The sequence below is a fragment of the Notamacropus eugenii genome, chromosome 3 (genome assembly GCF_028372415.1).
Source record: "Notamacropus eugenii isolate mMacEug1 chromosome 3, mMacEug1.pri_v2, whole genome shotgun sequence".
Classification (NCBI taxonomy): Eukaryota; Metazoa; Chordata; class Mammalia; order Diprotodontia; family Macropodidae; genus Notamacropus; species Notamacropus eugenii.
In genome coordinates this window covers 200,801,583-200,814,678 of record NC_092874.1, presented here as the reverse complement: position 1 = coordinate 200,814,678, position 13,096 = coordinate 200,801,583, and the positions used below count along the sequence as shown (strand labels likewise).

At 38.4% G+C, this 13,096-nt stretch overlaps 1 protein-coding gene across 6 annotated transcripts in view; it reads right to left on the bottom strand.

Annotated features, from left to right (window-relative positions):
- Window positions 1-13,096, bottom strand: part of FERRY3 (FERRY endosomal RAB5 effector complex subunit 3) — a 99,353-nt gene that overhangs the window by 46,933 nt on the left and 39,324 nt on the right. For all 6 annotated transcript variants that reach the window (XM_072653977.1, XM_072653978.1, XM_072653981.1 and 3 more), the window contains exon 12: window positions 590-647. In XM_072653977.1, coding sequence (XP_072510078.1) covers window positions 590-647 — 58 coding nt within the window. The remainder of the gene's footprint in view (window positions 1-589; window positions 648-13,096) is intronic.

Sequence of the window (13,096 nt, the reverse complement as noted above, 5' to 3'; positions counted from 1 at the left end):
CACCACTGTCAACGAATATCCAACCCCAAAGTCTCTGTGGCCAATTTCATTTAGGAAATGCTCTTCTCAAAAAGGCTACGAAAGATTTCCTGAGAGCTAATTTAATGATCTGTGGCTGGTTTTGCCAAGTGAATGTCCAAGCAATACGTGATGTAATAGAAAGTGCTCTGGAAGAAAAGCGAAAAGAGCTAAGCTGAGTTCTAGCTCCAGCACTTATTAGCAACCCATGACCTCTCTGAAACCCAATCCCTCATCTCTAAGAAGGAAATATCATTATCTACCTTGCCAGGTAAATGCAAATGTAAGATGATTTATCATGATCAATATTCATAATAATAAAAGGCAGAGGTGGTCAAGAATCAGAAAAAGGTGTAAAGAACATATCAGAGAAGAGCTAAAGCTGTTATACTTTATGACTGGCAAAGGGAGAAAGCAGTCCTTCCTAAAATGTTTGTAAGTGAAGCCACACACACTAGATTGTGACTAAAGCTTTCAATACTCAACACTCTTTTTGGGTTGGTCTATTTGCCAACAATTTATAAAGACTAAGAGTTGGCCATGTGGACCTTCTTTATGAACTTTTACTAACCTTTTACACATTTAAATACAAGTTCTGCTCTCCTTAAGCACCACGGTATAGTCATTTCCTGAAAACAAAAATATAAAATTTCATCAGTAGTGTTTATTATTTTCCTATTGTTGTGTTTCGCTTTATGTTATATTCATTTTCAAGCATAATCTTCTTGTTGTCCCCTCACCAATGAACTTTTCGTTGTAACAAAGATCAAAGGAGGAAAAAAAACATTTAAACAAAAATCAATCAACATACCTGACAGTTAAGTTCAATATTAACCATAATCTATCAAAAATTAAATCAACATTTGATTATCCCTGTGTAGATCATCCCAGAATGTTTTTCCTCATCACCCACCACACATTCATATCCTATTTCTGTTGTGGTAGTATGAGGTGCTGTAACAAGATGCTTGCACCTAATAAGGTCTCAGTTTACCTCTTCAGGTTCCAGGCTATCACCATATCTCCATGCTTTTTGGGGTACTCAGGGACCAGATCACCTACAAGGAAGCATGGCCAGGGTTTCCTCACCTCTTCGCTTGCTGTTAATTAATATCTTAGTGATATTCAAGGGACTTACCATTAAGTACTACTGGGACACATACAGTTAGAGAAGGGAGAAAGAAGGAGAATATAGATGAGAAGGTTAGTAATTTAGTTTCCAAAGATTCTTTTAATTCTGATCCTTCATCACTACAGGATACTTGACTGTTCTCCTTAGCTCACTAAAATTTTTTTCTCAGTCTATCTAGACCTGGAACTACTCTTTGTCAGCTCCAGGAACCTACTTCCCTAAACTCCAGCATGAGGCTAAGCAGGGACTTCTTTCCTGCTACCTCTAAGTCCAGTTACAGTTGCCTTGGACATGCTGTATCTTTGACCTTCTGAGCAAGGTTTAGGCGAGCCTGCCTTGGCATCACAAATTCCTAGGAAGATATTCCTTGTCCCTAGGTTTCAGAACATAGGTGATCTGGCTCCTTTAGAAGCAGCTTTAATTCCCACCTGGCACTTCTCTCTGCTCTGCCTGGTTTCTTGAAACAGATTCTATGAGATGGATTTTCCTGGCAGGTCAGGCTGCACTCCACCTTACCCCCTTTACCTTCTCTCCTACACTGAGTCTCACCCCTTGGTTGCTTTTCCCCAGACTAACTTGCTCACTCATTCTGAGCCTGATCTCCTAAGTGTGTCTGTCCCTAGCATTCGACACTGACACAGACAAACCACAGGTACAAGAGGATTATCTATGCCACTAATCTATCATACTGCTATGAACAATCGAGACTGAATTGTTAAGACTTTCTTAAAAGGCCAGAATTATTTCATGTAAATACTTTCAATAGCCCCTTCTTTTAGTTCTATTTAGTGATAAAATGTCTTTTTTTTTTTTTTGGATTCATGCAGAAATTGGATTTAAGTGAGACAGAGTTGCATGAAGTTGTCAGCTTCATTCTCTCCTCCAGAGTCATCAAAATCCAGTGGCAGGACAGAGTCAAGATGGCTGGCAATGGCTTAGGATACAGTGGATGACCTTGGCATCTTTGGTGTCTAACCAAGCTCTAGTTGCTCCACGTCACCTGCTTCAGCTGCCTTCATAGCCGTTGGAACAAACTGTTCTCATGCGTCCATTCCACTAGGGGAAGTCTTCACATGCTTGAGGTAGACACCCGCCTAACTCACCAACAGATTTGGGACCCCTTGGTTATCCTCAACCTAGTTTGGCCTGTCTGCCAAAACAGTTCACTGGAGTGTGGCTGCTGTGTATGCTGCAGCTTCTTGGAGCCACAGGTGAGAGTTTAGTGAAACAGGTGGACACCAAAGGTGGCAAGCAGCCCTGAAAAGGACTTGGCAGCTCTCACACCAAAGGTACTGGTCTTCCCTGAACACATCCAAAAAAATGTTAGTGATAAAAAGGATCTCACTGAATGTCTTCAAATGACGTTTTTGGAAAATTCCTTTAATGGTTTTCCCCTATCCTTCAATATTTTTTTTCCTACTTTCATACATGTTGAAAATGAATGTCATTTAATTCTCAAACTGATAGTTCCTTTGATACCTTGAAAAATGCATGGTTTTATTGATATGGATACTTATTCTACCTAAATACATCCTTGACCCTTTATAGAGGGCCTAAAATATTTCCAGGATCTTCTCAATTTTCTCGTGGTTTTCATCTTATACTTTTAGTATTTCAGGGTACCCATGCATCCCCTTAGTTTCAAGTTAATAAGTATTCCAATTTAACCTCTAACAAATGCCTCCTATGTAGCATGCATACTTTAAGAGGCATTATAAACTTTTCATAAGTATACAATACAACACCTACACATAATACAGAGTCCCAAAAATTTAATAGTTTTAAGCTTAAAAGCTTTATTACTCTAAAACTACACTAAGATTTTTGGGACACATTATATATAGCATCTCTAAATAAGCTACATACACTGAAAGTTAGAGATATGAAATTACAATGGTAGTGTTCCTAGGCAAATCAGTATTTCCTGAGGGAATAATATATTACCCAAAGAAACAACTGTGGAACTTTTAAAGGAGTTACTGTGTAGAAGTTTTACCAATGTTATAAAAATGCCATAACAAGGAGGCAAAAAGTGTCCAGAAACCACTGAGGCCAGCAAACACCTGACCTCCTTGCCAAGCAAAGACTTATGGTAATAAAGGGCAATGCCAAGAGAGAATATAAACTCATTTGCAAAATCTTAGAGAGGAGAATGGCTTAAGATCATAGGCTAGATTGATTAATAAAACAGCTGAGAGTAATGGAGGAAAAATGAGTCTGCAGAAAGCTTCATGTGGGACCCAAATAAACCAGGCCATTCTCAAAGTATATATAGTTGAAATTGGAAGGACAACAAACACATCTATTAATATTTCTATAACAAATTATTTTAATCATCAATGACACTGCATTTAGACTAAAGCCTTATTGCTATTTGAGGAAACAGAAGTGGCAGTAAAAGATACCAAGACAGAAAGAGTCGCTGGACCAGACTGAGGACACACAGAAGAAATCCATGCTGGACTTGACTATTGAAGAATCAATTTTCAAGAGGGGAAGATATTCAAAGACAGGAAAAAAAAAAGGATATAATTACCTTAAAAAGGTCATTGAAAGGTAATTATTAACTAACAATACACGTCTACTTCCTAATCCCTAGAAAAGCTTTATGAGAAAGATGATAGCAGAAGAATCTTTGATGAAAATACAAAAAGAGAGGAGGGAAGACTTTTGTAATTCTTTATGCCATACCATATCTTCAGTCATACAATTAACTGAAAGTTGTAGAGAAGACCAAAAAAATATTTGACTTGGTAGGAAAAAAAAAACAGCTTTAAAGGACACCCTCTTAGAAAGTGCCCTCTTATGGATGTTAAGCATTATAGAATCATAGCATAACAGAGTAGGAAGGAACCTCAGAGTTCACCTAGCCTCACCTATAACTGAAGCTGAATCTCCTCTATAACTAACCAAGTATGTGATTATTCGGCCTTTGAAGAACAATAATAAAAGAGAATGTGCTACCTCTTGATGCAGCCCACCTAAGGTTTTTATTTTATTTATAAAAAAATTTTTTTTTTAGTTTTCAACATTCACTTGCACAAAATTTTGGATTTCAAATTTTCTTCCCATTTCCCCCCTTTCCCCACCCCAGGACAGTGTGTACTCTAATTACCCTTTCCTCCGATGTACCCTTTCTTCTATCACTTCCCTCCCACTCCATTCCCTTCCCTTCTATTTTCCTGTAGGGCAAGACAGATTTCTATACCCTGCTGCCTTTATATCTTATTTCCTAGCTGCATGTAAAAACAATTTTTAATATTCATTTTTAAAGCCTTGATTTCCACATGCTTTCCTTTCCTCCCTCCCCCATCCACCCTCATTGGGAAAGCAAGCAATTTGATACAAGTTATACACGTATAGTCATGCAAAACACTTCCATAACAGTCATGTTGTGAGAGACTAACTATATTTCCTTCTATCCTGTCCCAACCCCTATTTATTCTATTCTTTCCTTTGACTTGTTCCTCTACCAATGTGGTAAATTGCTTCCAATTACCCATTCCCCCAATCTGCTGTTCCTTCTATTATCCTCCCTCTCTTATCCCCTTCTCTCCTGCTTTCCTTTAGGGTAAAATAAACTTCCATACCCAATTATGTTATTCCCTCCTGAAGCCAAATCTGATGAAAGGAAGGCTCACTTATTCCCTCTCACCATCCACTTCTTTCCCTCCATTGTAAAAGCTCTTTCTGGCCTCTTTTATGTGAGATGATTTACTACATTCTATGTCTCCCTTTCTTTCTCCTAGTACATTCCTCTCAACTTTTTTCTTTTTTAGATATCATCCCTTCATATTCAGCTCGCCCTGTGCCCTCTCTGTCTCTCTTCATATGTGTGTGTGTCTGTATGTGTATATGTATATACATACATACACACACATATTCCTTCTAACTATCCTAATACTGAGAAAGATTTCATGAGTTACAAAAATCATCTTTCCTTGTAGAATAAAAACAGTTCAACTTTAAGAAGCCCCTTATGGCTTCTCTTTCCTGTTTACCTTTTCATACTTCTCTGAAAGTCAAATTTTCTATTTAGCTCTGGTCTTTTCAACAAGAATGCTTGGAAGTCCTCTATTTCACTGAGTTCCATTTCCCCCCCTGAAGTATTATACTCAGTTTTTCTGGGTAGGTATGTCTTGATTTTAATCTTAGCTCCTTTGACCTCTGGAATACCATATTCCAAGCCCTCTGGTCCCTCACTGAAGAAACTGCTAAATCCGGTGTCATCCTCATTGTGTTTCTACAATACTTAAATTATTTCTTTCTGGCTGTTTGTAATATTTTCTCCTTGACCTGGGAACTCTGGAATTTGGTTACAATATTTCTAGGAGTTTTCCTTTTGGCATCTCTTTCAGGAGGTGATCACTGGATTCTTTCCATTTCTATTTTACCACCTGGTTCTAGAATATCAGGGCAGTTTTCCTTGATAATTTCTTGAAAGATGATGTCTAGGCTCTTTTTCTGATCATGGTTTTCAGGTAGTCCAACAATTTTTAAATTATATCTCCTGGATTCATTTTCCAGGTCAGTTGTTTTTCCAATAAGATACTTCACACTGTCTTCTATTTTTTCATTTTTAATTTCATTCATTAATTTCTTAACTTCTCATAGAGTCATTAGCTTTCATCTGCTCCATTCTAATTTTTAAGGAATTATTTTCTTCAGTGAGCTTTTGGACCTCCTTTTCCATTTGGCCAATTCTGTTTTTTAAGGCATTCTTCTCCTCAGTAGCTTTTTGGATCTCTTTTGTCATTTGAGTTAGTCTAATTTTAAATGTGTTATTTTCTTCAGCATTTTTGGGGGTTTCCTTTAGCAAGCTGTTGACTTATTTTTCATGATTTTCTTGCATCACTCTCATTTCTCTTCCCAATTTTTCCTTTACTTCTTTTACTTGATTTTCAAAATCCTTTTTGAGCTCTTCCACGGCCTGACACTAATTCATATTTTTCTTGGAGGTTTCTGTCTTCTTCTGGTTGTATGTTTTGCTCTTCCTCATCAACAATGACATAAGAAAATACCTCTTCACTGAGAAAGTAAGAATCTATAGTTTGTTTTTTTCCCCGTTTGCTCATTTCCCCAACCAATTACTTGACTTTGGAGTTCTTTATTAAGTGGAGGGCCCCAGAAGCAGCTGCACAGTCAATTACTTGACTTTTGAGCTCTTTGTTAAGTGGAGGGCTCTAGAAGCAGCCTCTGTTTCAACAGTGGCTGCCACTGACCTAGGTCTAGGTCTGAGGCTGGACCATGCTCTCCTCTCAGCCAGGTAAGAGACCCTTCCCAATGACCTTCAAAGCTGTCTTTGGTGTTTGGAGGTTGAGAAATCTGGAAACTGCAGCTGCCACCAGCAATTCATTCCCCTAAAGCCTGCTCCAGCTCCATTAATACCAGTGTGACCCACATCGAACTGTGCTCCACTCCCAGCCCAGTGTGATATCCTTTTCCTGTAGACTTTGCAGATAACCTTGGGCTGGAAATTTACTTCAGTCTGTCATTTTGTGGCTCCTGCTGCTCTAGAATTTTTTAAGAGTCATTTTTTACAGTTTTATTGATGGGTTTGGGGAAGAACTCTAGTAGCTCTCTGCTTCTACTCCACCATTTTGGCTCTACCCCCCCGAGTTTTTTCGTACATCAAGTCTGAATATGCTTTCTTTGCAAATTCACCCATTGGTTCTAGTTATATCCTCTGAGTCCAGCATAAAAAAGTTTAATCCCTTTCTAGATGACAATTCTTCAATACTAGAAGATACATATCATGTCCCTCTAAGTCTTCTCTTCTTCAGGATAAGCATCCCCAGTTCCTCCAAGTAGTCTTCATGTGGCATGATCTTACAGTTTTCCATTATTCTTGTTTTCGTATATATGTATATTTGGGAGCTGTCTAGCTTACAATGTTTTTCATGAAATGTGGTGCCCAAAATTGAATGTGATGCTCCAGGACATATTACAAAGGAATTATTGCCTTTATAGCTCAGAACACTGCACTTCTCTCTTCACAAACATCTAAAAATCTTTTTTGTGATGAATTTGTTTCTGAGTGTCTTTCCCCTCCTCTACCCAGGAATTATTTGTAATCAAAATTTTAAGAGGACAAAAAAGCAGTTTAGCAAAAATAACACATCAACTGTGTCTAACAGTATAAACACTATAATACCACTAAAGCAATTAAAGGGGGAGTTACATTTCCTGAACTCTTCTCTTGGACTAGGTCCAAAGTCATTACAATTATACAACATTCAGTTTCAGGTTTTTCCCCCCTTGTCACTTACACTGTTTAATTACTATGTATAATGTTTTCCTGATTCTGCTTCCTTCTTCCTTCATCAGTTTATATAAATCTTCCCATGCTTTTCTGAGTTCTTTATACTATGTTTTCGAGCCATTCAGTCATGTCTGACTCTTTATGACCCATGGTCCATAACACGCCTGCCCATGGGGTTTTCTTGGCAAAGATACTGGAGTGGTTTGGGATTTCCTTTTCTAGCAGATCACCTTTTGTCAGAAATCTCCATTATGACCTGTCTTGGGTAACTCTAGATGGCATAGCTCATAATTTCACTGAACTACGCTATCCCCTCTGCCATGACAAGGCAGTGATCCAGGAGGGGTATAGTTTCTTATGACACAGTTATATTCCATTAAGTTTGTGCACCACAATTTGTTTAGCCATTCTTCAATTGACAAATAGCTATTTTGCTTCCAGTTCTTTGCAACCACAAAAAGTTCTTTTAATATTTTGTTTATATAAGGCTTTTTGGTCAAGATGGTGGAGTAGAAAGATGGACCTGTAGAAGCTCCCCCCCATAACCCATAAAATACCTGTAAAAATGACTCTAAACAAATTCTAGAGCAGCAGAAGCCACAAAATGACAGTGAAAGAGATTTCCAGCTCAAGACAGCCTGGAAGGCTGACAGGAAAGGTCTATCGCACTGGGTGTGGAGTGCAGCCCAGTGTGTGACACACAGCACAGCAGGGACAGGAACTGGAACAGGCTTCAGGGTAATGGGGTATAGAAACCTATCTTGCCCTACAAGAAAAGAGAGAAGATGGGGATAAGAGAAGGGAGGGATGTGATAGAAGAGAGGGCAGACTGGGGGAAAGGGTAATCAGAATGCACGGCGTTTTGGGGTGGAGGGAGGGGAGAGATGGGGAGAAAATTTGGAACTCAAAATTTTGTGGAAATGAATGTTGAAAATTAAAAATAAACAAACATAAAAAATAAGGTTTTTCTTACTGCATCTCTAATAAAACAAAGACTGCATTAATTTTTTGTTGCCATAGCATATTGACTTATATAAAGCTTGCAGTACACTAAAATTCCTAGGACTTATTCTCATTTTGAAAAAAAATTCATTTCAATATATTTCTTTAAAATTAAGTTGAATTTTTGATAACATGTATCTTTATATCACCTTCATTTCTAAATATATTTTCCCCATTCTTCTATTGACTCATCCCCTGAAACAAGAAATAAAAAGGAGAAAAAACAAGTGGTCAAACTAATTAACTCTTGAACCAAGCCTGCCAGGTCTCTCCTGCCTTGGTGTTTTTCCCCTAAGGGACCCCTCCCTCAGATGCAGGTGGGCTGCAGCGTTCTTTGGCCTTGGATGCTACCTCATCCAAAATAATCACTTCTGTAGGACAAAGGAAAAGGCAGAAGAAGATACTACAAAATAAGGAGGGAGGGGGAGGGAGAGAAAGGACAACTCTTAGCAATGGATTACTTGGCTCCTGTATCACAGGCAGGAAATGTTCATTGAAGTATACAATATTCAACAACACTTTGAATGTACTTGGGGCATGGATTCTTTCCATGACTGCTAAGCATTGTTTGATGGTCAATTGCTTCACTAGAGATTCAAGAGTCAGGAGATCTGAGGATAAAGAAGAATGAATTTGCTTCGAGTGTTACCCTCCTTTTCCTCTCCCCTTGGGCTGTGGGGACAGGCAGCCATTCACTAGGTGAAGGCCTTTCCTAGACTCTCTGGGAGTGGGAAAGACCCCCTTGAGAGAGATGTAAGAACCCGCAAAGCTGAGGCCACTGTTACTGCAGCCTGCTCCAGGATCTCATGGAGGCTAGAAAAGTCAGACTGGTAGGATGGCCTGTTCTAGTAACTATTGAAAAAATGAATGCGGTTAGTTTAGTTTAGTTAGTTTAGACTTCTTATTAAACCCACTTCTCCTATTGATAAGTGATTTCTTTTCTAAGTGCTCAACTTTAGATTTTTTTATCAGGGGCAAATGTCCAGATTCACTGATCTATACAGTCGGTGGAATTCATATTTTTCCCCTTTTGGAAAATTGGTGTATTTGACTATTTCAAGTCTCCTGGAACTTTTTAGATCAGACTTCATTTAGAATAGCTGCATAGGATCAAACATTTAGATTGGCAAGAGAATTTGGGGGTCATCTAGTCCAACCCTTTCATTTCTAATGGAATCAAGGTCCAGCATGGTTAAGTGATGTGCCCAAGACCACAGAGCAACAGAGGCAGGATCTGAACTCAAATCTTCTGATTTCATCTCCAGTACCCTTTCTACTAGATGATGGCAATGTCTTTTGTTATTTTATTTCCTTATGCATACTGGGCTTCAATTTCCTCTTAATCATGTTTATTTTACTAATGTCCTTGGGAAAGAAGACAGACACAAAATGACACAAACTGGGTAAATGTCAGAGACCTTGAAATGAGACTGGAGAATCAGGCTTTGTCAGCACATTGTGGGTATCTGGTTCATACAGTTTGTGGACTTCAAGTATGCTGATTTCAGGTTTAAAACTTTATTAAGATCTTACTTATATATGATAATTTGTCAATAGGCATAATTTAGACTACTTTCTGCTATCCTGATTGGCTCTTCTGATTAATGTTGGAACTTCATGGAAAAAGAGGCATGAATTTAGAAGGAATTTTAGGGTTTCACGGTAATTGAACAAATTGGACATTTCAATGATTCCCTGAGGTGGTGATTCAGAATGTGGATGATCGAGGGACATTCTGCTACTGCCTTGCATCAAGCATGCCTTGCCAAGTACCTGAAGCCTGAAACACTGTTACCATTCAATTTCACAGGCAGGTTGCAGTAGCAGTCAAGACTACTTTCTGGCTTTACACAGATGATTCTCAGACCTTTTTGTTCATCCTGAAATTCTCTATTGCATTTCCAAATGTCTTGACATCTTGAATGGGATAACTCACTATGTCCAAAATTGAACTTTTTCTTTACTGCCCATTACAGGCCTATGGGACCTGCTTTGAGCCTGGGCCCAGATGACTGCTACGATGGAGCCCATGGTGGGAGGAGCTTGCTGAATGGGTGGAGCAGGAAGTAACAGTGAGGCAGAACTGGGAGAGTGAGACAGAGCTGAAACAGAGTAGCTAGTGTGAGTGAGAGAGGGAGGAATTTTGCCTAGGGGTGTTTGTCTGTGGGGAGGCCTGACAGAAGGAAGGCTTGGGGATGTTGGCACTCCCTGGATTGGTGATGTGTGTAAACTTTGTTACTATAGTGGAATTGGCTTGCTGGTATCTGAATAAATATTTCGGTTTTATTTGTGAGGAAGCAAGTTATTTATATTTTGCGATTCAATCCTGGAAATATGTCTGCATGTTCATAATGGCTGCTGTGGGTATCACATCCTCTCTTCCTAACTTCCTTATTAGTTCTGAGAGTACCACAAACCTCCTAATCATCCATAATCAAAATCTAGGCGTCATCTTCCAATCTGTTTCCAAGTCTTATACATTAAACCTCTGGATCCCCAGCACTTAGCTAAATGCCTGGTACATAGCAGGTGCTTAATAAATTCTCGTTGACTAAATGGACACTGGAATGACTAAAATTACTCAACTACCTAATGGTAACCATAGACAGAGGGTGGCGTCGAGTAATTGTACCTTAGCAGTCTTGACTCCTAGATCAATCTCCTATCTCCTATGAATTTGAGGCTGACGCCAAGGATTATATGTAACAACTCTCTGATAGCCCAGTATTCTTCTTGATAACAAATGTTTGCTTTGGTTAAATAACTATGTATTTTCTTTCCTTTTCCTTTTTTTTTCTGCATTGCTTCTTTAGTTTTGGTACAATCAATTTCATTCAATACTTTGCTCTAAGACACAGGACATGGCAATTCATAGCTTCTCAGGTCTGGATCTACAGCAATAATGGATCTATATTCAGTATGCACCCTTATTTTTAAGGTGACAAAAATATGAAATTGCTATGCTAGTAGACACAAATTATTATGACATAAAGGAGAAAAATCTGAACCTGGCACTTTGTGCACGAAAGCATTATGAAAAATTTCCAAAATCTTGTTTATTGCATGTAAAAAACAGTATTTGTAAAATGGTTTAGGAGCCTGACATAGAAAGCTAAGTACAATTACCTCTATAGCCACTGTACTGATTTTTAGGTTTGCAGGATAAACTTCATGACCTGGATGAGAGGTTTAAATACAACTGGAGAATCATGGCTCAATATACTTATGTGAATTAAATTGAATGCTTTGGAAACCAGTTTAATGATCTGCAGCTGGCTGTCCTAATTTAAAACATGCAACTTTTGTAACCCATTGTGGGAGAGGGAATGCTAACAGTATCAGATGTCTGGAAGTTAATCTGAACTGAATGACTTTTGGAAACATTGTTTTTGAGGTTGTTTTCCACCTACATATAACCATTTTTATAAACTGGGTTAACCAGGACCACAGCTGCAGAAATGTTTATATGTTTCCTTGTGACAGTCATTCATCATAAACTTTCTTTGTTATTCTCCAAATACTCTTATAGATGTATGAATGAATGGTTGTAACTCAAAAATGGCAACAAATTCATCAACATGGTTGAGGATTTCATTGCTGGAAGTGGGATTTCATGAAGGAACTATGGTGGAGAAAGTGGGTGGAAGGAGATGAGAATTGTGAAAAACTAATCCATACCCTGACTTCTCACAATACCTTCCTGTGTACAGTTTGGATTACAAAAGTATTGAAAAGGGCAATTAGGTCCTCTGATTCATTTTCCATAAGGAAATGTTAAAATTTTTAAAAATCTAAAGGTTAATGAAGTCTGGTTAAAAGATCAAAGAGCAAGGTGGCACAAGTCACTTAAAATTTCTTATGTTTGATACTAATTGAGTACTAATAATCCTTTAAAATGATATATAGAACTTCCATAAATGATCTCATTTGGATTTCAGGGCAAGCTTGTAAACTAGGTGTTATTATCATTATTTTATAAACAGGAAACTGAGACTAAAAGGTTAAATAAACTGTTCAGTTGTAGCACTAGTAAATGCCCAAGGCTGGATTCAAACTCAGGCCTTCCTGACTCTAAGTCCAATCATTCACAGTGGGCTATCCCTAACCTAGTTGTGATCTGTTTCAAATTATGTCCTGTGTAAAAACTAAGAATATGTCTATTCTTAAAACAGGTCAAGCCATAAAGAAAAAAAAAAGGCCACATTCTCTCTTTTCACTATACTGTAAAATGCATCACAGACACAAAATTTTCAGGCTTATTTTAATGAACACATTTTCTCCTCATAATTCTCTACCTACCAGATGTAGGACCTCCCTCTCTCCCTTTCTCCTTCCTTATTCTCCTCTCTCTTTCCTTCCTCCCCTCTCTCCTTCCTTTCTTCCCTCTCTTCCTCCTTTCTCCCACTTAAAACTAAGGGTGAGAGCCAGCATGAAGTAGTTTGATAGAGAGCTGGTCTCCAAGTCCAGAAGCCCTGTGCTGAGATCCTACCTCTGACACAGACTAGCTGTGTAACCCTGGCCTGGCAAGTCACTTAAGCTCTCAATGTCTCATTCAAGTCTCTAAGAATAGAAATACTGGGGCAGCTGCCAATGGGCATTATTGATAATAAGAGTTTCTTTAACAGTTTGATCTTCCATACTGAAGAAATCACAGATCTAGACCAAAAGCGCACTGCAGAATT